The following is a 27,504-nucleotide window of genomic DNA, read 5'->3' as shown; positions in this document are numbered from 1 at the left end:
AGACTCGGCGTCCTCCCCTTTTCTGGGGGAAAAAGAAATCAAAAAGCAAAACACCTGGCCGACCTGAGTCTCTTCGATGGTCTTGACCCGATGGATGATTGTCAGTCTAGAATGACGATACCGCTTATCCAAAATTTCATCGCCGCCTTTGTCGTCTGGATTATCAGTACACTTCCTCAGGGGCGATATAGTGAAACTCCACGCGTCCGACGTAGTCGCTGTTGATATAGCGGGCAAGGTATGCTTCCTCTCCGTTCTTTTCGAAGAAGTTGCGGCGACGGTCCTGCTCCCAGCAGTCGATGTCCCACAGCTGCGTGCTCCGGAAGATGTAGGGAACCCCCAGTCGCTGACGGAAGATCATGATCTTCCACCTGATCAAGTACTCGAGCTGTTCGATGCGTGACACCCCGCCGACCATGCAAGGCTCCATTGGGATTTCAGGTGGGGGGTGTGGAGGACCTTTGGGATCGACGGTACTTGCACAAGGCGGAGGAAGCATTGCTAGTAGCCGGTCGGTGGAAGCGCTAGGCTGAGGGAGTTCTTGAGTTGTAGAAGACGTGAGAGGGGTGGAGTATTCAGTTGCAGAAGACCCATCTGTGGTGGGTGCCTCAATTGAAACACTCTTGGTAGTCATCTCTGATCTCATCGCTTCATGAAAGTTGTCGTCAACCGAGGTCTCATCGTCCCGCGAGGTTGGAGCGCCATCGGAGCTCGCCTCGTCTTGAGGGAGAGGCTGCTTGGACGGGGAGATGACACCGGATGTTGAACAACCCCGGGGCCTGTGGCGTTTGGCATACAGCAGTTCCTCGATAAGGTCGCGTGCGTTAGTAGATTTTCCCGAGGCAGGGCCGTAGATCTGTTGTGCCAATAGGCGGAAAGACTTGGAGCGTGTCGTGTCCATCTTAGAGTTCTGTGTTGTTCAGATATATTGAGAATTATGATTGTGCAAGTACTAGCGTGAGAAAGTTGAGGTGCTAATGTCTGTTTGTTTTGTGATAGCCAGGTGTGCTGAAGCCCGGCTAGAGGTGGTGTTTGAGAGATAGGGAGATGAGAAAATTCCCAGGCCAGTATAGGAGCGAGCTCCTTTTTTATATTCTACATTTTTCATGAAGCTGCCATTTCTTCCAATTTCTGTTGTTTACTAAGTAGACAGGGGGATACTGTACACTAGGTTTACTAGTATGCCCTAGGGTACAGGAATGGCACTACATGTAAGCCTAATAAGAGTGTTTCTAAAAGACTGCTTGCCCTAATCAAAACATGTAAGTGGGATAGTGAGTTGATTGTTTCAAGGCTAGGAAGTAAACTGAAACAACTAGAGGACAAAGATTGCCGTGAAAGGTGACTGGTGAATTGCACTAGGAATATTTATTGGGGAAAAGTATGTTATGGGTGAATGTGCAAGTAGTGTTGTATGAGACTGAATTCTGACTTTTTTTGGTGCACAGGTACTCGGATTCATTACAAGCCGACTAATTACTCATGCTGACATTTCAGCAGCGGAAAATTATTTTCAGATTCTGAGCATAGATGCTGTTGAAGAGATCGCCAAGAATTCGAGGAATTGAGTATTAAGTCAATTCAAAGGCTTGAGTTTGAACGCGCAATCATAGATATGTACATTCTAGAGTATCTAGCTACTTAAGTAGATATGTCTTTCTATCACGAAATTATCATGAAGCTGATAGACACACTGATAGATTGGGCCGAGTTTGCCTGCATGTGGAGAACAGATCAAATGGTAGGAGTGATGGAGTGATGCTTTGGTCATTGTGTAGAAGTCTAAATTGGTCGGCAGGAGTGACTCGGACACCAACTAATTAGCTGAGACTGGCCAGGCTGAGGAAGGACCTCAGTCATAGACTGGTCCAAAAATTGAATGAACGCGGCTAGAGTTACCCTTTCCTAGACTGCGTCGACCTCAAGTATACTAGTTCTTTAAAATCCGGCAAATTCTGCTCTTGGTATTAGATGAATAAGCCTGTTTGTCCCGAGTAAGCCAAGTAGCTTGCTCTTCACGTGTCGGGAAGCGTGTAGAGAGCAGGGGTCAACGACTAGAGCCGCGGCTGAGTACGAAACCTGAGGGTTTCCTGTCAGAACTAACAAACCAATGGGCTCACTGTTCATGTGCTCCAGTTAATAACGTGACACCAAAAACAGGATTACTACAAGTCCAGCTTGTGTGTGAACTATTTAAACACACTTGTACATATATATACATATCTGGGTATCAATCTATGCAAGCTGACCCGAAAACCAGAGTTGATATACAACCAGTGGGCCAGAATGCAAATTCTATGTTGCACCATTTGTAGAAACCTGTCCGCATCATTATCATGAATCCTGTTGCGTTTCCCTCTGCACGGCCGCAGCCGCCTTCTCCATCTCCTTGCGTTCTTTCCTGTCCCGCTTCTCAATAAGCTTCTTCTCTCTCCTCAGCCTCTTCTCCTGCCTCCACTGTATCCCGTACTTCCCCTCCGCCCACAGTATCGGAAGGCAGACGACGCCCAGCAGCGCGAAGAAGGTGAAGCACCAGCCCGTGCCCATGCCCGAGATCATGAGGTCGATGACGGCCGTCGCGGCGGCGCCCATCTCGCAGCGGACAAAGTTGTTAGCCGCGACCGCGGTGGCCGGCGCCTCCGGGCTCAGGTCCACGATGAGCGTGTTCAGGATTCCGAACGATCCGGTGATGCACAGCCCTATCACGAAATGGAGGCACAACGGCGCGGCGACGGATGGCCGGAGCTCGAGGACCCAGCCGTAGATGATGACGGCCACGAGGCCGACGCCTATGAAGAAGTAGGCAGGCATGATCCTGGCCTTCTCGATGGGAAAGTTAGACAGGTCATCACCGCGCTTCTTGTCGATACTGAAGCCGATCTTCTTGGCGATTCGGCGGTAGTACCAGTCCAGCATGTAGCCCTGGCCAATAGCTGCGGCGAAACAACCTGCTCCATAGGGCAGGTAACACAAGCCTATCTCCAGGTCATCATAACCATACTTTTCTTTGAACTGCGTGGATAGCGTTGCCACGGAGGTGATGAACATGAGGTAGAGCAAAGAGTTGTAGAAAATGATGAGGCCAACACCCTTGTCGAAAACAACTGCTAGAGCTCGTAGAGGATTGGGGAATCGGAGCTTTGGCTTTTGTCGCACGGTGCCGTCCTCATTGAGATGGACGACAACACTCTGTGTGCCGCCGCCTGCCTTCTGTTGTTTCCTCTGGCGTCGTTTCTGAGACAGCCAGGCGATTGCCGTCATGTTGAAACCGGTTGGCGTCACAGAGCCATTGCCCACAATGGTGCGGCATGTCTCCGGAACCATCAGCGTGTAGAGCACGAAGACGAAGCAGGCAAATATGAAACAGAACCAAAAGATGGCACGCCATCCGAGATACTGAGAGAGCAAGCCGCCGATCACTGGTCTTTTCGAAGTCGAAGAGCCTGATTAGCAAAAGGGACCCAGGAAACATATATTGCTCAAAGTGTAAGACGCTTTTTTCTGCCGCTGGAGCGCAAATCGGAGCAATAATTGCAGAGGAATCGGGTTGATTGTAGATTTCACATACGATAATGATGGTCCAACGTTGATGCCTGCACCAACAACACCCATATACTTGCCCCTCTCAGAGCTGGTAGCTATATCAGCAACGACAGCATACCCTAAAGCTAACGTGCCGCTGCTGCCACCACTTTGGACCATTCGGAGGATCAAGAGGGCAGCGTAATTATTCTGCAGGGCAAGGCCGAGGTTGGCTAGGTCGGAACTGATCAGAACGACTCCGACGACCATGGGATGATGGCAGTGTTCAAACTTACCGACAATGTAGATAAGCACAGCAACAATAAAAGCCGGGCGCCGGCCGGCCATATCCCCAAAGTCACCAAACATGGTTGGTGCGATACCCTGGCTGCAAGTCAGTACTGAGAAGTGGTCTTGACCACACAGATAAGCCAAGGAACGAAGGACTTGATTTCCGCAACCCATCCCCGACGCGGTGGTGAAGACTGACCTGAAAAATCATGTATGTCGTCAATGTGAGATTGATCAAGCTCACAGAGACGTGCAGCTCCTCGGCGATGGGGTTTAGGGCCGGGAAGTAGATATTCTAAGAGGATTGTTAGGTATCGTCTGCAAAGCCGTGCGGGATGAAGCTTCATACAGCTGTCATGGGCGAAATGAAAGACGTCAAGGTCACAACGCCAATGATCCATTTTTTCATGCGACTTGAGAAGACGGCTAGACAGTAGTGTAGGTCAGTAAGGGCAACTTTGAAGTCTGGCAGGACATGATGAGAACCACACGTCTTGGGTGAGCATATATGCCTTGTAGGCCATATCACGCGTATCGAGTATAACCAACAGTAAGCAGGCCCAGGGCTTCACCTACAATAGACCGGGCCACTAGTCGTTCGGGTAAGGGCTTCCGGGTCCGGCTCGGGGTCCTCAATGTCGGCATGGCTCGGCACCGCGCCTGTAAACCCCTTTTGGGAGTCTGCGGGTCTTTCCCCGGACAGATCAACGGCGGGCTGATTGCTTGTGTGCCCGACGGATGGATCCTGACCGGCAGTCGCTTGGGAATCAACGGCAGCTGCTGGTAGGTTGGGTGGAACGAGGGAGGGGGTCCTCCCCGGCTCAGCAAGTCCAGCATTTGCCATGGCTTGAGGACAGAGCAGGGCCTTTCTGGTCTCGGCAGAGAGGGAAGGGAAGCAGAAACCGATTCTGGCTACTCATGGGGCAGCAAGAGAGTCTATGTAAGAGATCGAATCACTTGTTCGACAGATCGGGTTCTAGGCCGCAAAAGTCCCAGCAGAGTCCAGACTCTCGTGGGGATTTTTATCGGCGATGAACAGGGCCGGCCAGAGCCATAAGGGAAGAAGGACTGAGAGACAGGAAATCCGGGCGACTGGAGTCGAAGGCACCGTCGAATGCGTAATAATGCAAGCAGGACAGGAGTCGATGTCAGGGCCCACTACACAGGGCCTTATTGCCGTTAGCTTCTCCATCACGGTCGAAGTCCGTCCGACCTCACCCTGACAGGCACCCTGCCAGGCGCCATGACAGGACTGATCGGCGCCTCTTGTCTGGAGGGAATCCGAGGGCAGAACTGGCAGGCGAGTGCCCCCACTTGCGGCTTGCGAGGCACAAACATCTGGCAAACCACCAGGTGCGGTGGCAAGAGACACGTCGTGTCCGCGCCGGCCTGTGATGATGGCCAGACTGCCCCAGGGCGGCCAAGCATCCCGGCCAGCTGGTCTCGCTGGAGTGGTTCCTGGCGCCCAACAGCAGCCACGGCCCACGATCTTGTGCCTGGTGCCCTGTGGGACCGATTCTGCGACTCGGCTGTGGAGGACCCGCTCGACGGCGAGCGGTCTGATGGCCGCCAAGGGTGTCCGGTATCGGCACCGTAGCCGACAGGCGAATCGTGGACGGCGTTGCCGGACAACCGCTTCGGCACTTTCCCTTGGGCCGTTCTGGCCGTCTCGTCACGGCTTATCCAGGTGGCACACCGGCTGCCAGAGCACAGAAGAGGAAGGAGGTGCAGAAACAGCCAATGAGGCACACCTTGATTGATGGCTCTGGGCTGACTGCCTTAGCCCTTTGACTTCGAAGCAAGTGATCTACAACAACGGGCCCGTCTTTTGTCACTCGCATATTCGGAGTAGTCATCGAGGGCTACATAGTTTCCGAGACCATGCACCTGTGTTTGACGTGGTTAATAGGCACAACGAGACCTTGGAATGGTGTTGAGGGTGAGTATCCTCGGCCGGAAGCCTGTTGGATGGCCCAGAGCCACGAGGCCACGGTAGCAGAGATGCCAGCTGTGAGAGACTGGGCCATGGTCACACTGAGCCATGCCATTGTCACATGCAGGGAAGCTAATGGCCAAGTCCACAGGTCCAACGGTCCTGGAATCTGGGAGGGCTGACAGTGGGGTTGGTTGATGATCAGATGGATTCGTGCGACTCGTAATGATGCTGATTTACGCGAGTAGTTGAACTAAAGGCTTAGTTGCATGTCGGAGCCGATGCGGCAAGACCGTCGCCGCAGGTGTGGCTGGACCTCTCAAGCCACGCTCTACCTGCACTAACATCGAGCTGCTTGGCAGACTGGCACCCGTCATTGGCAGGGGGCTCTGCGGGAAGCTTGCTGTCCCCATCGCAGCTTTATTACTGCAGACGGGCAGTACATTTCGCCTCGCCACTGGTTTCCACCCCTCTGGTTGTTCTTCCGCCTGTACAACGAACAGTGCACCCACAACATGGAGGTAACCGTCACATTCAATGAGCTGCTCAAGGCGCGGTCCGCGTCTCCAACACGGGGCGCCCTGCCAGGCCTCGACCGAATCGACAGTTACCTCAAGGAGGCATCGTCAATCAACCGCGACATTGTCAACCTGCACAGCGAACTGTCCCACATCCGACAAGCATACCTGTCCACAGCCGCCCCGCGCAGAACACAGCTTCGAAAAGGCACGCAGGACAAGCCGGTCTACCTGACCGATGCGGACCGCAATGCAGTCGACAAGATGGCTAAGGAGTCACTACAGCGGCTCAACCTACGAATCCGCATCCTGGAGGATGAGGAGGCCAAACGGCACGACGCAGCCATGAAGGACATCAATCGCAGATATGGGCGCGGCTTACGGGCGCTGACAGGATGGGCCGCCGGTGGTGCGCTGGGCGGGGAAGGGGACGGCGCAAAGAGCCCGGAGCACGCAGCCGCCATCAAGCTGGAGATGCAGCTGTTCGTGCACAAGGAGACGATCATTGGCTACCTCAGGGAGAGGCTGGGCTCAACGACCAAGCTACAGGGCAGCATGATGGAGACGAGGCTCGCGAGGGAGATGGAGAAGAACAGGAGCATACTGGCCAAGGCCAGAAGCTCGCAGCTGCCGCCCGCGCTGGCCAAGGAGTTTGGGTTCGACGACTCAGACGCAGGCGCAGCTCCTGGGCCAAGGTCATCCACCACCGGCCTGCCAGTCGATGATGAGGAATCAAGGAGGAGACAGGACGAGGACCTCGACCTCACGGACGAACAGAAGCAGATGTTTGAGCGGGACAACCAGGACATGCTCAAGCACTACAACAGCGCCCTGGACAAGGTCAAGACGGTGGAGAAGTCGATCGTGGAGATCGCAGAGCTGCAGCAGATGCTGGCGGACAACCTGACGGTGCAGTCGGCGCACATCGACCAGCTGGTGACGGACGCGGAGAGGACGGAGGAGAACGTCGGGGGCGGCAACAAGCAGCTCAAGAAGGCGTCGCAGAAGAAGTTCAGCCAGGCGCGGGTAACCTTCTACGCGGCCAGCGCCCTCTGCACGGTTCTGGTGTTGTGGGACCTGATAATATAGCATAGCATAGCGGTGGTGATGTGGTGATGCAGCACTCACGGATGTTGCGGGAATCCAAGTCGACAGAATTGACCTGAGGAGCTTACCCGGTGATGCAGATGACGTGCTGGGAGGGCCAGTTTACCTAGGTACCTCGGGAGCTCGGCCGGCAGCCGATGGGACCTGCCCGGTGGGCCGAGCACCCAGCACCCAGCGGATGAGACCTCGCAAGCCAGGCAGTTTGTTAGCCTGGCAGCCCAGGCCAGACCACCTTTTAGGGGGGGGGTCCTGGTGCGGCAGAATCACATGCATTTATTTGCTTGCTTGCTTGGGTGCTTGGGTTGGTACAGATGATAAAAGCCCATGGTTTACAGCGTCGTCCTCACAACACACGAACACAAGGACGCTCTCTCTCACTCTCTCACTCACCTTGTTGGCTCTTCTGACACCGGGCCTGGTGCGGCATTTATCTTGTCTGTGTCGACTCCTGACTCCTGTGCACTGTCGGTGTTACGGGCACTCGTATGATATACCAGGGATCCCCTCTGGCTGCCGTGGATCCCCTCTGGTGCCAAGTGACGCGGGTCTCTGGCCTCTCACATATTCTTACATCACCGCCCTCTTGCGCCCGCCGCCTCGGCCACTGGACTTTGCTCGGCAAGATCGGGGACCAGCTTCGAAACACAGCAGAACGGTAGCCTCCACGCTTCGAAACGGCATTGGCGCGCCTGCGGGAGCTTCGGCGGTGGCATCCACAGCTGCTGCTTTGATCAATACCTGGCATACATCTTCAGCGTGAGCCCTTGGGTAATACGGGTTCCCTGACTGGATCGCCCGCTCGAGGGTATTTATTACCACAGTTTTGGATAATAAGAACAGGCCATCAGGGCCCGCCCACCCCATTACCCCGGCCCCTGTTACCCCGGACGGGCCCCTCTGACCCCTCCCAAGCTCGGGAGTCCTTACCACTGCTGCTGCTGCTTGCTGCCTCCCCAGCTCGCCCCTCCGCGAATACCTGCAGCACCCTGCCAGCCTGCGCGTGCTATCCGTACCTACCCAGGTACCCTGTCGATCAAGTAAGTGCTGTACTCCGTACCTGACTGCCCGGTAGTATTACCCTCCCTCAGGTCGCACGGTCTGGTTCTTCCCAGGTCCAGCTCAATAACAACCACCCCTTCTCTCTATAGGATGCCTTCCACGCCCAACAACTCCAGCAGCGACAGATCAAAGGCCCAGACTTACAACGCCCACAACTCACCGACCAACCCCACCGACAGGATACGCAGCATCGCCAACCAGATGTCTTCCCCAGCACTCACCACCAGCTTCCCAGCTGATGCCGTCCCTCAGGCGCCCGAGGACCCTCTGTTTGGTCTGATGGCTGCCTACAGGGCAGACACCAGCCCGGACAAGGTCGATTTGGTGCGTCACCACTCCCTCTCCCTTCAAGCTCATGATATGATGTCTTCTTCATCGGCCTCGGAGCTGTCTAGCTGACCAGACGCCTCACGATACCAGGGAATCGGCGCCTACCGTGACGATAACGCAAAGCCCTGGATTTTGCCAGTTGTCAAGAAGGTGAGTGAGCGAGCACGAGTCGATGGCCTCTCTACCTGTCACCTGTCAAACCCCAAGCAGTTCATGCACGACCGTGTTGCATCTGCAACCTCGCGGCTCGATCGCAATCCTGGGGTCCCCTCGATCTTCCCCCGCTACCCCGGATCCAGGATCCAGATCACCCCAGATTCCCATCACAACGTGACCATCACGCCACTCTGCTAACACGCCGTTTCTGTGCTGCACCTAGGCCGATGAGATCATTCGCAACGACCCCGACCTAAACCACGAGTACCTGCCCATCGCAGGTCTGGCCTCCTTCACCTCCAAAGCCCGCGACCTCGTCCTCGGGCCTTCGTCAGCTGCCATTTCCGAGAAGCGTGTCACCTCCGTCCAGACCATCTCTGGCACCGGCGCCTGCCATCTCGGCGCCCTGTTCCTCGCCAGATTCTACAAGGGCAACCGGACAGTCTACCTCTCCAACCCGACATGGGCCAACCACAACCAGATCTTCACCAACGTGGGCCTTCCCATCGCCACATACCCCTACTTTGACAAGAAGACCAAGGGCCTCGACTTCGAGGGCATGAAGAAGGCCATCTCCGACGCTCCCGACCGGAGCATCATCCTGCTGCACGCCTGCGCCCACAACCCCACCGGCGTCGACCCCACCGAGCAGCAATGGCGCGAGATCGCCGACGTGATTCGCGCCAAGAACCACTTCCCCTTCTTCGACACCGCCTACCAGGGCTTCGCCTCGGGCGACCTGGACCGCGACGCCGGCGCCATCCGGTACTTTGTCGAGCAGGGCTTCGAGCTCCTGGTCGCCCAGTCCTTCGCCAAGAACTTTGGCCTCTACGGCGAGCGCGCCGGCTGTTTCCACTTCGTCACCGCGCCCACGGGCCCCTCCGCCTCCGAGACCGTCACCCGCGTCGCCTCCCAGCTGGCCATCCTGCAGCGCTCCGAGATCAGCAACCCGCCCATCTACGGCGCCCGCGTCGCCTCCACCGTCCTCAACGACGACGCCCTCTTTGCTGAGTGGAAGGAGAACCTGCGCACCATGAGCGGGAGGATCATCAGCATGCGCAAGACCCTGCGCTCCAAGCTCGAGGAGCTCGGCACCCCGGGCACCTGGAACCACATCACCGACCAGATCGGCATGTTCAGCTTCACCGGCCTGACCGAGGCCCAGGTCCTGAAGCTGCGCCAGGACTTCCACGTCTACATGACCAAGAACGGCCGGATCAGCATGGCGGGCTTGAACACGAGGAATGTCGAGTACTTCGCCAAAGCTGTGGACAAGGTTGTGAGGGATTCTTCGTGATTATCAGTATCAGGACCAGAAGAGATGGGAAGCTGGGAAGTCGGGAAGTCGGGAAGCGAAGCCTCTTTGGGAACGGAACCATTTGATAAAGTAAAAGAAAACGCTGAGTAGATGATGTCTCAAAGTGAAGCGGTTCAGAATGTCGAATGCGCCACTCCTCGCTATCTGCAAGTAATGCGTATGCTTGTACATGCTTTGTGACCGTCCCGTTTGCTTGTACCCTTCCGTGCACCTGCGTTCCTAAATGCAGAGTATTAACCGCAGCCGTCCAACGCCGCCGCTATTGTGAAAATTCACATGTTATGCACGCATATAAGGCAAAGTTGCAATGCCTGGTGATGGATGGCGAGCCAGGAAAGCCCCCCAAAAAATCAAGACGAGAGATGTGCCTGCTTTAGTTATGGCTCTTGGTGTCACCAACGACGACTATGATGGTGCAGTTAGTAAGCTGAACCAGACCATCCTTAATGTTTGTCGGGACGGAGACGGGGATTTAAGACTTACCCAAAGGCGTCGTTCATCTTGACCTGCCTTCTCTTCCCTGTCGATTTGCTCGGCACAGCCTTCTTCTTTTTCTTCTCGGGTCGTTCCATACCCAGAAGCTCATACTCTAGATCCGACAGATCCGCGGACTCGGTATCGCTTGTGGCTGCAATCGGCGTGGGCGAACGTGACCGCCCTCGTGCCTTGGCATATGACGGAGACCATTTACGCGGGGTCGGTTCGTCGCGGCTTCGGTCACTGCTCGGGCCACGCTCGTCGCGACCTCGGCGCGATGGCGGCGGGGAGAGACGCCTGCTGTGGCTCCTCTCTCGGTAGGGCTTACTCCTGTCGCCGGAGTGCGCGCTCTGGTATCCCGAGTCGTAGCGCTGCGCTGAATCACGCGGGGTGAAATGGCCTTTGCTGTTGGAGTTTCCTTTTGGATACCCACTCGGCGACCGGGAGTACCGGCCTCTGGAATCAGGCCGTCCCGCCTCGTCCGGCCGTGGGGACCAAGGTTCGACCCTGACGTTAATGTTCGACCCATGTGCTGGTGAGTGTGATTGGGGGCGCGGCGACATCGGTCGTGGTGGTAGACTGTGCACAATCCTCTCCGGTTGGACCTTGAGACGCTTGACGTCCCTCGCGTTTCCATCCGGATGCTCGTGGCCTCGCTTGCCACTACTCGAGCTGGGGATGGGTTGCGCGTCTTTGGAAGGACTTTCAGCAGGCCTGACGACATCATTTAAGCTCGAGTCGCTAGGGCCCAGCGCAACAACCTCTCTGCCATCCAAAGACCCAGAGTCGAGCTTCCGAGAGAAATGATACGTGAAATACTCGTGGCTTGACCCAGGAAAGCGGATGACGACCATATCACGCCGATACCGAAATACGGGATCCCGTCTGACTTGAGTCCACTGCTTCGACTCCCGTACTGATAGCGTGAAGGATTCTGGATTTTGTGGGTCACAAAATGCCGACTTGACGCATTTGGCGTTATACGCTGGAGGTATTGTTGGCTCGTCGCTCCAGTCTGCTGCGAGGGGCTTTCCAACAGGGTCGCCTGGCTTTGTGTCCAGCTCAACGAACGCCTTTTCCAGGTCCCAGGAGAACTCATCATCAACCTCCGAGTCCTTTCCGTCGGGCTTCACCTCTTCAACCCTGGGGGTCGATCTCACGCTGTCATCCTTCTTTTCGCTTTCAGGTCTGGGCGTTCGCTGGCGAGAATGGGACGAGGAGCGCGTGCCAGGCCCTTGGTGTCGACGATCACGGCCGCGGTGGTGTCTGTCGTTACCCCGGCCGGACTGCTTGTTCCTGCCGCCTTTGTCACGGTCGTTGCGACGATCTCGGTGGTCTCGATGGCGCGAATGGTTCTGACCTGAAGAGCCCTGCTGCCAACTCTGACTTGGCGGCGGAGGGTATGGGGCTGGGTACGGTGCTTGAGGCTCGTAGCCCGATGAGTAGGGGGTCGGCGGGTATGAAATTGAGGGAGGAGGCGGGGGAAGACTTGGAGAAATCCCTGGCAGGAGACCCGGCGGTGGTGGACCTGGGGGAGCAGAATTACTGTAGGGTGGCGGATAGGTAGCCGGAGGCGGTGCTGGTGGAGGTGGTGGTCCGGGGAAGCTGGGAGGCGGCGCACCATTATACGCTGGATTTGGCGGCTGGTAGGGAGGCGCGTAAGAGGGTGGCCCGTACGGTCCCGGAGGAGCATATGACTGTGGAGGGGCAGGTGGAGGGTAGGAAGGTTGCCCGTATTGTCCATAGCCCGGGGCGGGAGCCGGGGGAGGAGGAGGAACCGGAGGCCCGTAGACGCCGGGTGGCGGATTCACGTTTTGATACGGAGGTGGGTAAGCCGGCGCGCCGTGGGTTGGCGGAGGGTAAGGTGCAGGCGGCTGCTGTGTGTATGCGCTGGGTGGTTGCGCTGGGGGAGGATAAGGGCCGCCAGGAGGCCCCCATGGGTTCTGCGGGGCGGGAGGAGGAGGATATTGAGATGGAGGTGGGCCATATCGAGTGATGACCAGCCCCTTAGACCGGTTGTTCGGGGAGCCTTGTCCACCGTGACTGTGCATGCTCTTGGCCGCTTGTCGCTGGCGGAAGACCTCTGCGCCACTGCATCGACCGTTAGCCGTGCGGGAGACAGGGGCGGGCGGCTGTTGATGGCAGCAACGGCGGCCCGTGTGGCGCTGGGGCCGGACGAAGGAGATTTCAACCTACTGTGGCTCCTTGCGTGTCGGCTCAGGACATGCATAGGCAAAATGAAGTTGGCTGCCGCAATTGAAGCAGCCCCCTTCTGCCTTTGGGGTATCAAAACCTGGCGGACGATCGCCCATGTTGCGCCGACATGGGTGAGGAAACGTGAGGAGAGGAGCGCCGCGGGGCTGAGACGGGAGAGACGACTGAAATGGCGTCGGGACCGGTTATAGTACCCAGCATGCGAGAGCAGTGGACCGCACCCAATGCGCGAGGAGAGGGATCAATGAGAGTGGACGGGGAGGGCGTCAAGCATCGAAGTGGACCCTGTTGGAGCGCAGGATGGGGAGCAGCAGAAGCCGCAATCAGCTGTGGAGAGGTTTTGCTCAAGCTGACAAGCGACGGACCGCTGGGTAAGACGCTGGGCAGGCGACGCCACCGTCGCACTGGAACCCCCGGGAGTGGTGGGCAGCACAAGGAAAAGACGCCAGAAGACAGTCCCGGTCGGGAGGAGAGCCGGGGGACGGGGGAGGACTGCGGAACGGTGCGGTGCCGTGTGATTCGGTGCCGTGCAATTCGGTGCGGTGCGGTACGGTGCGATGTTGGCGATGTTGAGGGTTCGCGGCAAAGAAAGGCATGCGCCGCCAGCCGAGGATCAAACAGTGACCAGGCGCCGACCGTGCGCAGACCTGGGTCTGCTCTGGTACGATCCGCTTGCCTGCTCTGTCTCTCTCTCTCTCTCTCCCGTTGAGCCCACCCGGAGCTGGCACTCCAGGGTAGATAGATGGCAGAATGAGGAAGGATTACAGATCAGAGAACAGACAAACTAGTCGCGACGGGGGGCAAAGAGGTATCGCATGGAATATTTGCAGCTCACTCGAGTGGTGTCCCGTGAGTGGCGGTGGTTGGGTCTGGGTCTGGGTCTGGGTTTGGGTTTGGGTTGGGGAAAGGACGGGTCGAGCTGACTGACCGGCTCGGAAAGGCAAGGTTCCATCCAACGCTGGCATGGCACTCACTCACCCGCTCACTCACCCGTTCAGCTCAGCCAAAGTCAAGCCAGTCAGTCAGTCAGTCAGTCAGTCAGTCGCTTGCTCGCTTCAGCCCAGCCCCGCGCCCCCTGACCTACCTACCTGCCTGCCTGCCTGCCTGCCTGCCTGCCTGCCTGTCTCTACCGTGTGCCTGCCTCGTTGCCTCCCGCGTCTGATGCTGCTCTATTGGTTTGGTTTGGTTTGTTCTGCGCTGCTCCCGCCGACACGTCGGCCCGACACATTCCCCGCTGTGAGTGAGTGAGTGAGCAGTCCAGTCAGTCATGCAGCAGATACGGAGTACCGGTCACTATTGTCTCTGTGCCTTGTTGGATGCGCTCTGCCTAGATGCCAATTCCGTATGACATGTGCCCAGTCAATACTTTTTGTCGGCCTCTAGCTCTCGCATAGATGCTCTAGTGTCTATATTGGCGTTTCAAGAAGTAGGAAAAGACCATATGTGAAAAGGAAAAAGGAAAAGGTCAACGACTGGCTCGGAAAACCGAAGCCACCGCAGAAGACTGAATGCCAAACTGACAGACCAGACTCGATGACATTGGAGCAAGGCAACTGGGAACAATGCAATGCGTGCAATGCAGTACGGGGAGTTCTCTGCTTCTGACATGGGCAGGCAGGCTGTAGCAGACTCCAAGATGTGAAAGGCGCAGACGTGCCATGTGGCCCGGTGAGGCCAACACGGAGGCACTCGTAGACTTCCCACCCAAGAACACTGCAATGACCCGGCCATCGTCTCTGGATGCCCCCTCATGAGCCTGCCAGGTCAAGTGTGTGCAGAGCAGGACGGACACAGCGCTCGGGAATAGAAAAAGTCGCCCACGTCCAACGACAGACCAAGCCGGACGTCAGGCGAAGGTGGTGGCTCTGAGAACTTGAACTTGAGACGCGGATCGGTCCCGAACAAACAGCCAGACTGGCCAAAGGGATGGAGTGATGACGAGCGAGCGGGCCTTGGAAGAAGGGCGGCGGAGCTGCCTCAATCTCGACCCCAAGGCCGCCGGCAACGACCACCTGAACCCACAACTGCCCGGTAGCAGAACAAAGGAAAACCAGTCCGCCGTGGAGTGGAAGGCCCGATACCGCCTCTGCTTTTCGGCTGTGACAGAGCCGACTTGATTGAAATGAAATCAGACCGGCGGCTCTGAGACCACAGAGCCTCGTCCGGCACGGTCATCAAGGGCGGGGCACTCGTCAACCAGCGAGACCCGGGACGGCCACACACCAGGGGAGAACGGCGACAGCAGGTGCTGCCTGCAGAGAGAGTGTGAAATGAACAAATGACGACGAAAGGGCGTGGGACCATGGCCAGGAGCGAGAGGGCGAGGGCTGGTTTTAAAGCAACCTGGGGCCCGACTTGTGGCCTGAGGCACAGGGCTCCCCAGGGCTCCCTACCTAAGGTTCCCTTGGATGGGGGCCGGCCAATGACGAGCCCAGGCCGGCCGGCTACTTTCTGATTACGGAGCCAAGTCCCAGGGTTTGTGACGGCCGCGGTGGCAGTGTTAGACCGACCGACCGACCCCTCGAGCTTCGTCTGCCAGAGCTGTTGTTGGTGGGATATCTGGAAGGATCTCTTGACCTTGACAGTTCCAGCCCGCGGCTCAACTGCTTCAACTGAGCCCCTCAAACCCGCCAGACTCGCCTCCCAATGCCTTTGTCCACTGCCCAGGCCTTTTGATCGAGACGGCGCTCCATCTGTCCAGTGTGAGAGCTTCGATTCGATTCCCGTCCGCCCGCCGTTTCCCTCTCACGATCATGTTGGTTCTTCGGTCAACCGCTTCAACCATCGCGTCGACCTTCTTTGCCGGGAGAAGTCCACCACACCCAACTTCACGTCCCAGCAACGGCAGCAGAACAACCCCGAGGTAGCCTGCTGAACTAGCCTGCTGAACATCTTGCTCACCCCCTCGTTCCTTCCTCTGCAGAACGAAGCCCCCCTCCACGCGCCCCACGCGCCCTCTGTCTATATCGCCTCTTCCCACCTCCGCACGCCACGGCCACATCCCCGCCCGCGCAGCCCTCAACATCCTGGCCGGCTGCACATAGCCGACCACCACCATGCCCGGCCTGCCGGCGTCAGTCGACTTGGACGAATGCATATCGCGCCTCTACAAGAAGGAGCTCCTCGCCGAGTCAGTCATCGAGGCAATATGCGCCAAGACCAAGGAGCTGCTCATGCGCGAGAGCAACGTCGTCCACGTGCGCGCCCCCGTCACCGTCGTCGGCGACATACACGGGCAGTTCTTCGACCTCATCGAGATATTCAAGATAGGAGGCTGGTGCCCCGATACCAACTACCTGTTCCTAGGTGCGCATGCCCCTGGGCCCGGCCGTGCGAGACACGGGGGCAACGCCTGCAGCACTGGCCTGGCCGTCTCTTGCCTTCCCCCCCCCCCTGGCTCCCCAAACTGCCCGCCTGTGCACCCTGCTGACAAAGTCCTGGCTTTCGTAAACAGGCGACTATGTTGACCGCGGCATGTTCAGCGTCGAAACTATTTCCCTTCTTGTCTGTTTGAAATTAAGATACCCCAACCGAGTGCATTTGATACGAGGCAACCACGAGTCGCGCGGCGTGACGCAGTCCTATGGGTTCTACACGGAGTGCTCGAGGAAATATGGCAATGCCAATGTCTGGCATTACTTTACAGACATGTTTGACTTTTTGACGCTCAGCGTTGTGATAAACGACCAGATCTTTTGTGTACACGGAGGTCAGTCGCCGTCCACAAGAAATCAACCCCCCGTGTCCCGCCTGCCAGAGATCATTGCTGACATGTGATCGGATCCCCCAGGGCTGTCTCCCTCCATCCACTCCATCGACCAAATCAAAATCATCGATCGCTTCCGCGAGATCCCCCACGAGGGCCCCATGGCCGACCTGGTCTGGTCCGACCCAGATCCCGAACGTGACGAGTTCTCCCTCTCGCCCCGCGGCGCCGGCTACACCTTTGGCGCGCAGGTGGTCAAGAAGTTCCTCTCCGTCAACAACATGAGCCACATCCTGCGGGCGCACCAGCTGTGCCAGGAGGGCTTCCAGGTGCTGTACGACGACCGGCTGAGCACGGTGTGGAGCGCCCCCAACTACTGCTACCGGTGTGGCAACATGGCGAGCGTCCTCGAGGTCAGCGACACGGGCGAGCGGTTCTTTAATGTGTTTGCCGCGGCGCCCGAGAACGATCTGCACAAGGACATGCAGCAGCAGGCGGCCGACAAGGGCCCAGACGGGAACGCCCTGCCTGACTACTTCTTGTAAAGGGGGAAGCAGGAAAAAGCCAGTGGGGAAAGTTATATTACTGGATAGCTGCTGCAACCAGCCCTGGGAATACTCGCGTGTTTCAGAGAACGGGGCTTTTATGATCAAGGACTCATGCATTAAATAAAGGTCAAGAAACATAGACTACGGAGGGCCGGGTGTCATAAATAACGATCAATTCTGGAACCCGGATTCTCTGCGCTTTTCTTGTTCTCCCCCTTGCACGTGGTTCGTGCAATAGTGTCTGAGTTTGGTCGAGTGCTTCTGAGTAAGCAGGAAAAAAGACATAAATAAAACAAGGCGAGTGGTTGATCAGAAAGTGGACCGGATGGATGGGCGTCGTCACTCCACGTCAAGCCAGCCCGTCTTTCCCAGATCCAAAGCTCTCTTTTCTTCAACGCTCATTCACTGGCACAAGTCCACTCTGGGCTGATTCAACGTTCGTAGTCCCCCGCCCAGATAGATGGCTTCTCGCCCCTGTGGCAAGAGGGAGCCAGGCCGGGGGTCGCGGGTCGCGGTCGGTCGCACGAGAGCAGACTAAGCTAAACAATCCTCCTCTGCGCCGCCTACTCCCAATCCTTGGAGATGTCGAAGGACCACTCGAATTTCAGGTGCTCCTTCTTGTCGTCATCGACAAAGGAGGAGACGGCGTTGTAGTGGCCACGGGCCAGCATGCCGGAGGGCGCCTCTTCCTCGTTGACTGTGACCTGTCAGCCCTGGGTCTCGGACGATAAAAAGGAAACTCGTGGCGTCGATGACCTACATTTCTTGGTGTACAAAGGCTGCTTGTCCGTGTTGGGAGCATAAGAGCCCTATGCCCGGTCAGTACCAGTGCGGTCGCGTTCCGCGGGGGGTGACTCACAATCATCTCGCTGTCCTTGGACACCCTGACGCCCTTGCGCTTGACGATCTGGACGTAGTGCAGGCCGCTCAGGATCTCATGCTGGACGCGGAAGGTGGCGGACATGGTGAACTTTGCGCCCTCCTTGATCTTGAAGGGCTTGTCCTTGAGGGTGTTCTCGCTGCCGGCGGTGGAGAGGTCGATGGTGACTGGGGAGCGGCCGGGCGAGTCCATGGTCAGGGACTGGATGATGCAGACTCGCGGGTCGTTGGGGTCGGAGAGGTCGTTGCCGCCGGTGAGGCCGAGAGACTCCTTGTAGCGTTGGAGGGACTCGTCATTTGAGTCTGTGTGGGCGCGGAAAGGCAGTTGTTAGTGATCATTGCGGGGTCAACTCGGAGGGGACGAGTGCTCTTTGTCCTGGACAACGGCCAAGTAGTGCTTGACATCCCGCATTTGGTGTTGAGGGGTCATGAGGAGGCGCGAGCCCTGGTTACTGCGTTCTCATACCCTGGCGAGGAAAGGAGGCGGGGCTTGGGGGCTCTGCAGGTAAAGGGGAGATGTGTTCTCGCTAGGGACCACGAGACGGTGCCCATGGGGAGAGGGGGAAATCCCAAGATGATCCCAATGCGAGTTCTGGGGGAAACCATCGCCATTGAGCGGGATGGAGGGGGGGGCCAAGACGAAGATGGCTTCGTCATGGGTTGGTGGAGCCTCAAGTTGTGGGTTGAGTTGGCGGGTGGGATGCTGAGAACCAGGCCGGGCCCCCCAAATAGCATACTACAAAGCACTTGCTTCTTCTCGTCACCAGAGTATGAGATGCAGCCATTGGAGACGGACTTGTTTGCAGAAGCTCTTGTGGTGTTCATGGACCGTGTCTCCTTTGTGGGCTGGAGGTTTGGGCCGTGCTGATCGACATACCCATCTGTTGATATTCAGCTAAGCTCTGCTTGGGCTGGGACAGCTTGTAGCCCTGGGTCTCCTCGGGCATCGTGTCTTCGTCATGGTGGGAGGCCATGTTGGCGGCTGGGTGGTGTCCAAGGAGTGGGAGTGTTGGGATCTCGAATCGGGATCGTGAGGTCACGAAGAGCTTGTTGGAAGGGGGGACGGTCAGGGTAGGTGTGTCGAATACGGTGAGGACCATCAACCGTTAGTGACAATGAGGCGGACAGTTCAACACACATGTATTTATTGCCAGCGGCCAGCCAGCCTGATGAGGGGCACAAAGAGCGGGCCAGCACCCGGGCCCATGGTGGGGTCGGTCTTGTGTGGCCAGGGGAGATGCATGACTGGAGCGACCGGACCTGGCCTCGCTGCTGCATGTGTTCTGGAACACAGTACTGAGAACACACTCGACCAACCAAGCAGGCCAACCTGGCCACAGCCACCACGCAGGCTCAAGCTTCCTCACACACAAGTACGGTCTGGCTGCTCCGTGCCCGCTCCCTGCCGACGGTGACAAGCTCTGATCCATCAGCCAAGAATAGGCCCAACTGGGCTCCTCCTCCTGCGGCCATGTCATAGTAGTAGTGCCACTTGAGCAGAGGCACATGGACCTAGTTGCGCATCATGGCGGTGAAAGTTGCCGCTCCTCGCTCGCGCTGATGCGCCCGACTGCGGCCGCTGCCCCAAGGTGTTGCTTGGAATCAGACCAGATCAGATTACGAGTACCCGAGATTCTGATGTCAATAGTTCATGCACATACTAGTGCACCAAGGACGGTTGTTGGGCTCGTGAACACCTGTCAGGCTGTTCCTGGAAGGGCAGGACATGGCAGGGCATGGCAAGGCATGGCATGGCATGGCTGATGTGGTTAGTGTAGCGTAGACCACCTATGGCGGGAGCGGGGGGCAAGGATATGAGCTTGAACCGCCATACTACACTATACTGTGGTAGTTATGGTGTAAGTTAGAGCTACCGGCCCGGGATGGCTTGACCATCATATATGGGAGGGTGATCGCATGGTTCGAAGCTTGAGCTTGAGTGAGCTTGTGCCCCTGTCAACCTGTCAGCCTGTCTAGCAAGTCGATTGTGCTGCCACCCGGCACCTGCGCATACTCCCGCGAGTCCTTATCCAACAGACTCGGGGGGGGGGGGGGCACATCGACTGATTGGTTAGATGCTTTGTGCCCACGAGGCGGTCGCGACTATCACTAGCAAACCACCTGGGCAGTTCCAGAGCTGCCTGTCAGTATCCGGCCGACAGCTCCCGCTTTGGGGTCCGGGTCCCACTCGGCAAAATTGGGCTTCCAGAAAGGAAGCGTTACATTGAGATCCAGGCCGTAGGCCCCATGTTAGGCAGCTGTGAGAACACCACGTGAAGCTGGCTGTGGAAGGGCATCGCGACCTTAACAGTGCCCCGACCCACTCGAGCCCCTTTCCTCCTTGTGCTCTCCCACAACGTCTCCTCACCCACTCTGTCACTGCCCCAGGCCCCAGCACCCGAGAGTCACAAGCACCAGACCCCGTCTTGACCCCCCCCAGCTCATGCACCTCATCTTATTACACAGTACCACTGGTTAGTTGCTCGGATACTCCAGCTTCTTCATCACATCCACCCCCCCCACGCCGTCGCTTTCGATCCGAACCATCCAGACTGCTTATTACCAGCAACAACGATTATTTACCCGTCGATCGCACACATCCTCTGCTTGACGATAACTTATTTGTTGGAGCTTTCCTTCAATAAATCATACACTGTCTACAGCACAGTCATTAGATTTCATCAACCTTGCACAGAACAGAACAGACCAGACCGGACCAACGACCGACTGACCGCCCCGCCTCTCGTGCGAAGACCCCCTTTCGTTGCCCCCGTGCCCCGTCCCTTCTTTTCGTTCCCGCTCCACCCAAAAAGTAGCGCGTAAACGGCCTTCGGCGCACAATCTTGAGTGAGGGCGGCCTTCGTCTTTGCCCACCGAATTGCGAATTGGCCTCAGGCTGCGTTTATTATCAATCGCGCAGAAGCAGGTCAGTGAGGGGGGTCCGAGCTCCTTGGCCGTGCCACATAGGCTGCATCAAGTGCACGCGCTGACTCGATTTGTGCAGCCAGGTGTCGACAATAATCTGCTGCGAGCTCGCTAGTGTCGCATCGCCCTTCCGTCCAAACTCAACACCCAAGCTGGCAGAGTCGTCGATTCCCTCCCATCGCCGACCTGACCTTGTCCACCGGCCTGGTCGTCACTCTCCCTGGCGGCCTGCGATACCTCATCCTGTCTATCAAGTTTGCACATAAAGCGCATCCATCATGGCGCCGACCATCGCGAGGCAGTTGCCGCAGAAGCGCAACCCCTTCATGACCGCGGACGTGCCAAACTGTACGAGACCTCGCGTGCTTGACGCCGACGGCTAGACCGCAAGAGAAGCTGACCAGTCCCCTGCAGACACTGACCTTGTCTCAAGGCGCCGCCTCGGCCAGACCCAGCTGACGGCCAAGATGGTCGCCGCGCTACCCGGCGCCCAAGTCGACCCCTCCAACCTCGGTGTCTTCGACTACGCGCACCTGCGCGCCCCCCTGCCCAAAGGCATCGTTTCCGGCATCTTCAAGTCGAGCCCAAACAGCTACTTCTTGATGCGCCGAAGCAACGACGGTTTTGTGTCCGCCACCGGAATGTTCAAGGCCAGCTTCCCGTATGCTCTGGCTGAGGAGGAAGAGGCCGAGCGCCGGTACATCAAGTCTCTGTCGACTACTAGTCCCGAAGAGACTGCCGGCAACGTGTGGATTCCTCCAGAGTCTGCCCTCAGCCTCGCTGACGAGTACGGAATCGGGCCTTGGATCCGTGCCCTGTTGGACCCCGCCGACATTGTGGTATCGAACGCGTCCGAGAACAGCCCACCGAAGCGGATTAACGCCCCCCCGAAGTACATCCCTACCGCGTCCGCCACCACTCTCGTGCCACCGACGCCGACCTCGATGCGCAGCACGCGCAGCCGCCGATCCGCCAGCCCGACCAAGGGGCCCTCCAGCCGCCGCAACGTCGCTGCGAGCCCGCGCAAGCGGTCCACCAGAACAACATCTGCGCAGCCTGAGTCCAGCGAGACACCAAGCACCAGCAGGAAGACTTCTCTCACTAATGGTGACATCCCAGTGCTCGCCCCTAGCGAGGCGCTCAAGGTTGAGGAGCTCAAGGTCGAGCACGTCGACAAGGGACTAACGGGGACACTCGAGACCGTCCAGGAGGAGCCCAAGGTGAAGGTGACCATTGAACAAGACGTCAAGGTCGAGGAAAACGGCACCGAAGTCGAGCGCACCAAGGTCGACCTCAAGATGCCCTTCACCGCTGGAGCCCCTCCGAGCGCGGACGACGCGGCTCGGATGATCGAGGAGGCGAAGGCAATGGTGGCCAGCGCCGAAGCAGACATCGCCGAGACTTCCTCCAAAACTGCCAAGGGCAAGAGGAAGGCGGAGGACTACGAGGCAGACATGGAGGAGGATGGCGCAGCCGGGGAAACGAATGTCGACCTTCGCCCGAGGGCAAAGAAGGCCAAGACCGAGGTCGAGCTGCGCAAGAACAAGGTGAAGAGGCGCGCATTGATGGGCATCACCTTTACGCTGGCAGCTGGGTAAGTGCACACAGCCCGGGGAGGCCTGACCAAGCTCACAGGGCCACCTGCTAACAATGTGAACAGAGCTCTGATCCCCTACGCAATGAACTTCCTGTGAGATTGAGCATTATTCAAGAACGGGCGGGGCCGTGTATGATGTAGGAAACGGCGCGGTGTTTGGACAAAGAACAGGCCCCTGAAAGGACGAGATTTCTTTGCTTTTCGGCTTGGACTGCGGAGTTTGGGTGGTCGGACATTTCTTCGCCTGCAGGTATATTCTCTCAAGGTCCGGTGAAGTATCATTGTTTTAACGGGACCTGCTTCATACAGCATTTCGGTTGCGCCTCGCCCTCGCTGCGGATCTCGTTCGTTTCAACGATTATCTAGCCAGAGGAGCTGAGAGAAAACGGATTTTTGTAACTTGTGTACACTTTGGCCTGGAATCAAACCATTTTATCAATCGGTCTCGTGTGCGTACACAGTATGTTGGGTACGTGGGTACCTAGGTAGTTGGTTCTATGGGAGGTGGCTGCCGCCGTAGTTACTTCAAACGATGCCGCGTCCAATTGTGAGGAGCTGGGTCCGTCCGTATCGGGGTCAGGTCAATCTAGGTCAATCTGCCGCCGGTGACCGCTCCAAATGAGGCTAACCTGTATTTTTGGTTGCACTCGCACCAAATAATATTTTACTCTGCTTTCCCCCCCCTTCAAACACTGGACAAGCAAGCTGCTTCCGCAACCAGTTTGTGTTGAGGATGTCGCAGGTCTCTCAATGACCGCTCAGCGCTCAAAGTCATGAGTTCTTGGAGACCACAGGGTCATCGTTACCACCATAAACAATCAATCCACCGTGGTCGATTCCGAGGTAAGTGGCCGGCCGAGGTGAGGCGGCTTACCATGGCCGGTAAAGGGGTTGAGGGGGTTCCCTCTCGTGCCCCAATCCGCCGAGGTTGGAGAAGCTCGGCAATGGGCGGCTTTCGTGGGCAGGGACGATCTTGTCCACCACTACTGTGCCCCTCTGCCCAGGATGCCGGCAAACGTCAAGCTCTCAGAGAGAAGAGCAAGCCGTGTCTCGGGCACTCCTGCTTATTGAGCGCCGCCTCTCCAATTCTGCCAGCTAACACACAGTCACCATGCGCCCTGTGTCTACAACATGGAAGCAGCTCCGCCTGCAGAGGCGACACTTCTCTTCGTCGCCTCGCAGGCTGGACAACTATGCCTTCATCGGCTTGGGCCAGATGGTGAGTACGTCCCGCTCGACCCGGCCGCACACCGCGAACCGTGATTGACTTGAGCTTACCACTACCAGGGATTCCAAATGGCTAAGAACCTCCAAGCCAAACTTCCCCCAGGTGACCGTCTGAAGATATTCGACATCAACCGTGAGGCCGCCCAGAGGCTTGCCGGGGAAATGGCAGCCTCGCAGGCCGGGGGAGCATCTGTTGCGCTGGCCGACAGCGCAGCAGATGCCTCCATGGAAGCTGTAAGTCTGATCTCTGTGTCGCCTCTGACGCACTTCCCTGCCGCCGTCCTAAATGATGAGACCAATGATCCCATATATGATCTAAGTTGGGGTCAGCTTGCTGGCCCTCCCGTGATTATTCATACATACAAAGCCAATCCTCTGACATAGGCACACACAACCCCTTCCTTGAGCAACTCAAACCCGACCCGCAGTGGCCAGCAGGAGAGCTAATGAAGCGGTTGTCACAGGATGTCACCATCACAGCACTGCCCGAGCCCAGTCACGTCAAGGCCGTGTATGCCTCCATCCTGGAGGCGAACCCAAGCCCACGGCCTAGCCCGCGCCTCTTCATAGACTGCTCCACCATTGACCCGTCATCGTCACAAGAGGTAGCCCGGAAGGTCGCAGAGGCATTCCCCGGCGGGAAAGCACACTTTGTCGACGCGCCGATGTCGGGAGGGATCGTCGGGGCAGCCGGAGGCACGCTGACGTTCATGCTCGGGGCGCCGGCGGAAGTCGTGCCCAGGGTAGAGCCGGTCCTGCGGCGGATGGGCAAGAACGTGCTCCACTGCGGCAAGCAGGGGACGGGCCTGTCGGCCAAGCTGGCCAACAACTACCTGCTGGCCATCAACAACATCGCGACGGCCGAGGCGATGAACCTGGGCATGCGCTGGGGGCTTGACCCGAAGGTGCTGGCGGGCGTGATCAACGTCAGCACGGGCCGGTGCTGGCCCAGCGAGGTCAACAACCCCGTCAAGGGCGTCGTGGACAAGGCCCCCGCGGGCAGGGACTACGCCGGCGGGTTCGGCATCTCGCTGATGCGCAAGGACCTGAGGCTCGCCATGGTCGCGGCGGACGAGGCCGGGGCGAGGCTCGAGCTGGCCGGGCCGGCGAGGGAGCTTTATGAGGCGGCCGAGAAGGACGAGGCTTGCAAGGGCCGGGACTTTAGTGTTGTCTATAGATGGCTCGGCGGGAAGGAGTCGTAAGACGAGCGCGTGCTCCAAAATAAAAGACCATTTTCCATGATTGTGTCGCGGTTCTGCCAGTAAAGAAAGTCTGGGGTTTGTTGATTGGCGACTAACAAGCAAGCCAGCTGTGAACTATGAACTGGTGAGAAGAAATTGTGCTGTGTCCGGCGAGTCAGTCTGTAGTCTTGTAAAAGTACCGACATGCTGTCAATACCCAGTGCATACTACATAGTACTCTGAGAGTCCGCTGCTTGCAGATTACGTAGCGACTAAACTAGGAAAAATTAAGACAATGTATTTTCATGTTGCTGGTAGGCAATGACCGAGCATAGGTCCAGCGGGTGCAACTTGCACAATTCCCGGCACGGCTTGCACAAAGCCAGGCCGGAGCACAGCTGCTCCGGGAGTGCCAACCCACCTTTGTAGCGCCCGTTTCTTGGGCATCCCTCGGCATCCCACCCGCGCTGGTTACCCGATTCGGCTGCGCCTGGAATAATTTCTGCCGGCCAGACTGTCTGTTCGCACGCCTGTAACGGCCTTCAACAGCACGTTGTTGGCTAGTTTGTTCTCGACAAGTGGAACAACACGGTGATCCACGTGTGTTCTGGTCCGGGAGGCCATGCCAGGACTATCACCACGGCCTGCTGCTCTCCATGTCGGCCCAATCCGGAATCTGACTTGACAGGCAATGGGAGCACAGCATGGCACCAAAGCAGCCCAGCAGCTGCCCAGGTCGCCGGCTGCTGGCGCGATGCTACGTTTCTCCCTTGGCCACGCACCGGCTGACAGGCACTCTCAATGAGTAATGATCCTTCGGGCCCGGTCAGTAAGTCTATCGTGCCGTCTGGTTGTCTGGTTGGCAGGATGCTGTCTAGCGTGGGTGTGTTGTGGCTTACGCGACACACCCTTGAGGTCGCCGCATTCGAGTCCCCGTTTTTCTCCTTCAACGGTCTGGGCCTTGCTTATACCTAAATAGGGCGTATCGCCCTATTTGCAAATGTTATCTTTTTGTCTTGTGTTTCTGCTTGTTCGAAGCGCGATTTCGATTCTTCCGGCTGTCTTCCTTTTCCCTGGTGGTGTACGAACCTTCGATCCAAGCCGCCAACGCGCTGCCCAGTACGACACCTATCAGCGCCGCCCGCTACACAGAGGGTGTCTCTTGTTCGATATGGCGCCCAGGTGTACAGAAGTCAGCCCGTTGTGCCCGGTGGAATACACAACACTTGGTTACTACCCGAACAAGCCTCTCAATATTTTCTGCGCCGCTGCTTTCGCCTTGGCCTTGGTTATCCAACTGGTGATTGGCATCTGGAAGAAGACGTATGCATTCACAGGCTTTATAGTAGCCGGGTGTGCACTCGAAGTAGCTGGTGCGTGCCTCTTTTACATGCGTATATAGTCGATGATGTGGCCACGACTGTCAAGAACCGTCCCTCGAACCTCGGAAATCAACTCCCAGTCGTCGTCAGGAGCAGGCAACGATGCAACCACTTTAGGCTGCTCTTTAATGCCTGTGTCCTTTCTCGGTGGGACAGTCAGGGGAGAGAGACCTTACTGACACGAGACTGGAATAGGCTACGCTGCTCGAGTGCCACTCGCAGACAACCCATGGAACCAGCAAGCCTTTCAGACCGAGATATGTGCCATCGTTCTGGCTCCCACCTTGACCTGCATCTCGATATACCTGACGCTCAAACACCTCACCACCGCGCTGAACCCATCCCTCTCTCGTGTCAGGCCAAAGTGGCTCCCATTCATCTTCGTGCCCGCCGACGTGAGCTGCCTCCTGGTCCAGGCCATCGGTGGTGCGCTGGCTGCCAGCGGGGGTAGTCAGAACCGGAAGCTGGTCAACGCCGGGAACCAGGCCATCATCGCGGGCATTGCGCTCCAGGTCGTGGTGCTGGTGGCTTTCGGAAGCATGTGCGCCGACTACTATTTCAGGGCCAAGAAGTGGGTGCACAGCGCCGACGTGACTCCTGCCGCGCTTGCGCTTTGGAACGACAAAAAGGTTCGGACCTTCTGCTACGCTGTGCTTGGAGCGTACCTTTGCGTTCAGGTTCGGTGTATTTACCGGTAAGCCGCCCCTATCCAGCCCATGTTTGGAACGGCTTGCAGCCTGATGTACTAAACATCTCTCCCAGAGTTGCCGAGATGGCTGGCGGGTGGGGCAATGAGATCATGCAAGACGAGCCCTCCTTTGCGGTTCTCGACTCCTTCATGATGTTGATATGCGTCTGGCTGCTCAGCTGCTTCCCGCCAGGCATCTTCTTCCCGCAGATGGCCAGGAACTCGAAGTCAGCACAAGCCAAGAACGGGGTTCCAGAGAGTGCTGGGGAGGAAAGCCAGGCAGAGCAGGGTGGGCTGGCCGCTGAACAAGAACCAAAGGAAGGCCATCTGTCAAAACCAGAAACATGAAGTATATATGCGCACCGCTATGCTCTCGCTCTACCACAAGAAGATACGCAACACAAATCTTAGATCAAGAATAGACCACCGAAAACCACACTTAACCT

General features: G+C 57.4%; 10 protein-coding genes across 10 annotated transcripts; 6 read left to right on the top strand and 4 right to left on the bottom strand.

Moving 5' to 3' along the window:
* Nucleotides 1-163: 163 nt before the first annotated feature.
* On the bottom strand, nucleotides 164-901 carry KVR01_003807 (uncharacterized protein; the record flags this gene model as incomplete). Its single annotated transcript, XM_044792571.1, has 1 exon — nucleotides 164-901. The coding sequence occupies one exon, from the start codon at nucleotides 899-901 to the stop codon at nucleotides 164-166; it is 738 nt and encodes a 245-aa protein (XP_044648822.1).
* A 1,433-nt stretch (nucleotides 902-2,334) lies between these two features.
* KVR01_003360 (uncharacterized protein) lies at nucleotides 2,335-4,862 on the bottom strand (the record flags this gene model as incomplete). The annotated part of the gene is made up of 6 exons (XM_044784477.1): nucleotides 4,390-4,862; nucleotides 4,163-4,239; nucleotides 4,013-4,108; nucleotides 3,819-3,906; nucleotides 3,569-3,755; nucleotides 2,335-3,424 (listed from the first exon to the last, which is right to left on the bottom strand). Exons 1-6 carry the CDS (start codon nucleotides 4,655-4,657, stop codon nucleotides 2,335-2,337), a joined length of 1,806 nt encoding a protein of 601 aa, XP_044648375.1. The 5' UTR covers nucleotides 4,658-4,862.
* A 1,275-nt stretch (nucleotides 4,863-6,137) lies between these two features.
* On the top strand, nucleotides 6,138-7,353 carry KVR01_003946 (uncharacterized protein; the record flags this gene model as incomplete). The annotated part of the gene is made up of 1 exon (XM_044783420.1): nucleotides 6,138-7,353. The coding sequence occupies exon 1, from the start codon at nucleotides 6,262-6,264 to the stop codon at nucleotides 7,351-7,353; it is 1,092 nt and encodes a 363-aa protein (XP_044648961.1). The 5' UTR covers nucleotides 6,138-6,261.
* Nucleotides 7,354-8,520: 1,167 nt separating this feature from the next.
* On the top strand, nucleotides 8,521-10,213 carry KVR01_003300 (uncharacterized protein; the record flags this gene model as incomplete). Its single annotated transcript, XM_044782656.1, has 3 exons — nucleotides 8,521-8,754; nucleotides 8,851-8,910; nucleotides 9,140-10,213. The coding sequence occupies 3 exons, from the start codon at nucleotides 8,521-8,523 to the stop codon at nucleotides 10,211-10,213; spliced, it is 1,368 nt and encodes a 455-aa protein (XP_044648315.1).
* KVR01_003757 (uncharacterized protein) lies at nucleotides 8,980-15,201 on the bottom strand. The gene is made up of 3 exons (XM_044781289.1): nucleotides 12,908-15,201; nucleotides 10,718-12,802; nucleotides 8,980-10,639 (listed from the first exon to the last, which is right to left on the bottom strand). Exons 1-3 carry the CDS (start codon nucleotides 13,021-13,023, stop codon nucleotides 10,627-10,629), a joined length of 2,214 nt encoding a protein of 737 aa, XP_044648772.1. The 5' UTR covers nucleotides 13,024-15,201; the 3' UTR covers nucleotides 8,980-10,626.
* Nucleotides 15,202-15,981: 780 nt separating this feature from the next.
* On the top strand, nucleotides 15,982-17,176 carry KVR01_002846 (uncharacterized protein; the record flags this gene model as incomplete). Its single annotated transcript, XM_044781770.1, has 3 exons — nucleotides 15,982-16,231; nucleotides 16,380-16,634; nucleotides 16,716-17,176. The coding sequence occupies 3 exons, from the start codon at nucleotides 15,982-15,984 to the stop codon at nucleotides 17,174-17,176; spliced, it is 966 nt and encodes a 321-aa protein (XP_044647861.1).
* A 566-nt stretch (nucleotides 17,177-17,742) lies between these two features.
* KVR01_002332 (uncharacterized protein) lies at nucleotides 17,743-19,032 on the bottom strand (the record flags this gene model as incomplete). The annotated part of the gene is made up of 4 exons (XM_044792331.1): nucleotides 17,743-17,876; nucleotides 17,940-17,988; nucleotides 18,039-18,361; nucleotides 18,936-19,032. 4 exons carry the CDS (start codon nucleotides 19,030-19,032, stop codon nucleotides 17,743-17,745), a joined length of 603 nt encoding a protein of 200 aa, XP_044647347.1.
* A 1,405-nt stretch (nucleotides 19,033-20,437) lies between these two features.
* KVR01_003978 (uncharacterized protein) lies at nucleotides 20,438-23,254 on the top strand. The gene is made up of 4 exons (XM_044790959.1): nucleotides 20,438-20,984; nucleotides 21,063-21,331; nucleotides 21,398-22,577; nucleotides 22,644-23,254. Exons 2-4 carry the CDS (start codon nucleotides 21,262-21,264, stop codon nucleotides 22,675-22,677), a joined length of 1,284 nt encoding a protein of 427 aa, XP_044648993.1. The 5' UTR covers nucleotides 20,438-20,984; nucleotides 21,063-21,261; the 3' UTR covers nucleotides 22,678-23,254.
* Nucleotides 23,255-23,267: 13 nt separating this feature from the next.
* On the top strand, nucleotides 23,268-25,049 carry KVR01_003745 (uncharacterized protein). The gene is made up of 3 exons (XM_044784346.1): nucleotides 23,268-23,799; nucleotides 23,868-24,041; nucleotides 24,272-25,049. The coding sequence occupies exons 1-3, from the start codon at nucleotides 23,692-23,694 to the stop codon at nucleotides 25,007-25,009; spliced, it is 1,020 nt and encodes a 339-aa protein (XP_044648760.1). The 5' UTR covers nucleotides 23,268-23,691; the 3' UTR covers nucleotides 25,010-25,049.
* Nucleotides 25,050-26,159: 1,110 nt separating this feature from the next.
* On the top strand, nucleotides 26,160-27,406 carry KVR01_002362 (uncharacterized protein; the record flags this gene model as incomplete). The annotated part of the gene is made up of 3 exons (XM_044792295.1): nucleotides 26,160-26,361; nucleotides 26,566-27,064; nucleotides 27,133-27,406. 3 exons carry the CDS (start codon nucleotides 26,160-26,162, stop codon nucleotides 27,404-27,406), a joined length of 975 nt encoding a protein of 324 aa, XP_044647377.1.
* Between the last annotated feature and the right edge of the window lie 98 nt (nucleotides 27,407-27,504).

The sequence above is a fragment of the Diaporthe batatas genome, assembly GCF_019321695.1.
Source record: "Diaporthe batatas strain CRI 302-4 chromosome Unknown Contig00003, whole genome shotgun sequence".
NCBI classification, from domain to species: Eukaryota; Fungi; Ascomycota; class Sordariomycetes; order Diaporthales; family Diaporthaceae; genus Diaporthe; species Diaporthe batatas.
This window is presented reverse-complemented; position numbering and strand designations above follow the sequence as displayed.

What these genes read in the sequence shown, in the direction of transcription:
- KVR01_003978 (XM_044790959.1), top strand. Translation starts at nt 21,262, where the DNA reads ATGGCGCCGACCATCGCGAGGCAGTTGCCGCAGAAGCGCAACCCCTTC. An exon ending in GACCGCGGACGTGCCAAACT is followed by an intron (nt 21,332 to 21,397) that starts GTACGAGACCTC and finishes AGTCCCCTGCAG; the next exon opens with ACACTGACCTTGTCTCAAGG. An exon ending in ACCTTTACGCTGGCAGCTGG is followed by an intron (nt 22,578 to 22,643) that starts GTAAGTGCACAC and finishes CAATGTGAACAG; the next exon opens with AGCTCTGATCCCCTACGCAA.
- KVR01_003757 (XM_044781289.1), bottom strand. Translation starts at nt 13,023, where the DNA reads ATGGGCGATCGTCCGCCAGGTTTTGATACCCCAAAGGCAGAAGGGGGC. An exon ending in CCGACACGCAAGGAGCCACA is followed by an intron (nt 12,803 to 12,907) that starts GTAGGTTGAAAT and finishes CGGTCGATGCAG; the next exon opens with TGGCGCAGAGGTCTTCCGCC.
- KVR01_003745 (XM_044784346.1), top strand. Translation starts at nt 23,692, where the DNA reads ATGCGCCCTGTGTCTACAACATGGAAGCAGCTCCGCCTGCAGAGGCGA. An exon ending in TCATCGGCTTGGGCCAGATG is followed by an intron (nt 23,800 to 23,867) that starts GTGAGTACGTCC and finishes TACCACTACCAG; the next exon opens with GGATTCCAAATGGCTAAGAA. An exon ending in CAGATGCCTCCATGGAAGCT is followed by an intron (nt 24,042 to 24,271) that starts GTAAGTCTGATC and finishes CGGTTGTCACAG; the next exon opens with GATGTCACCATCACAGCACT.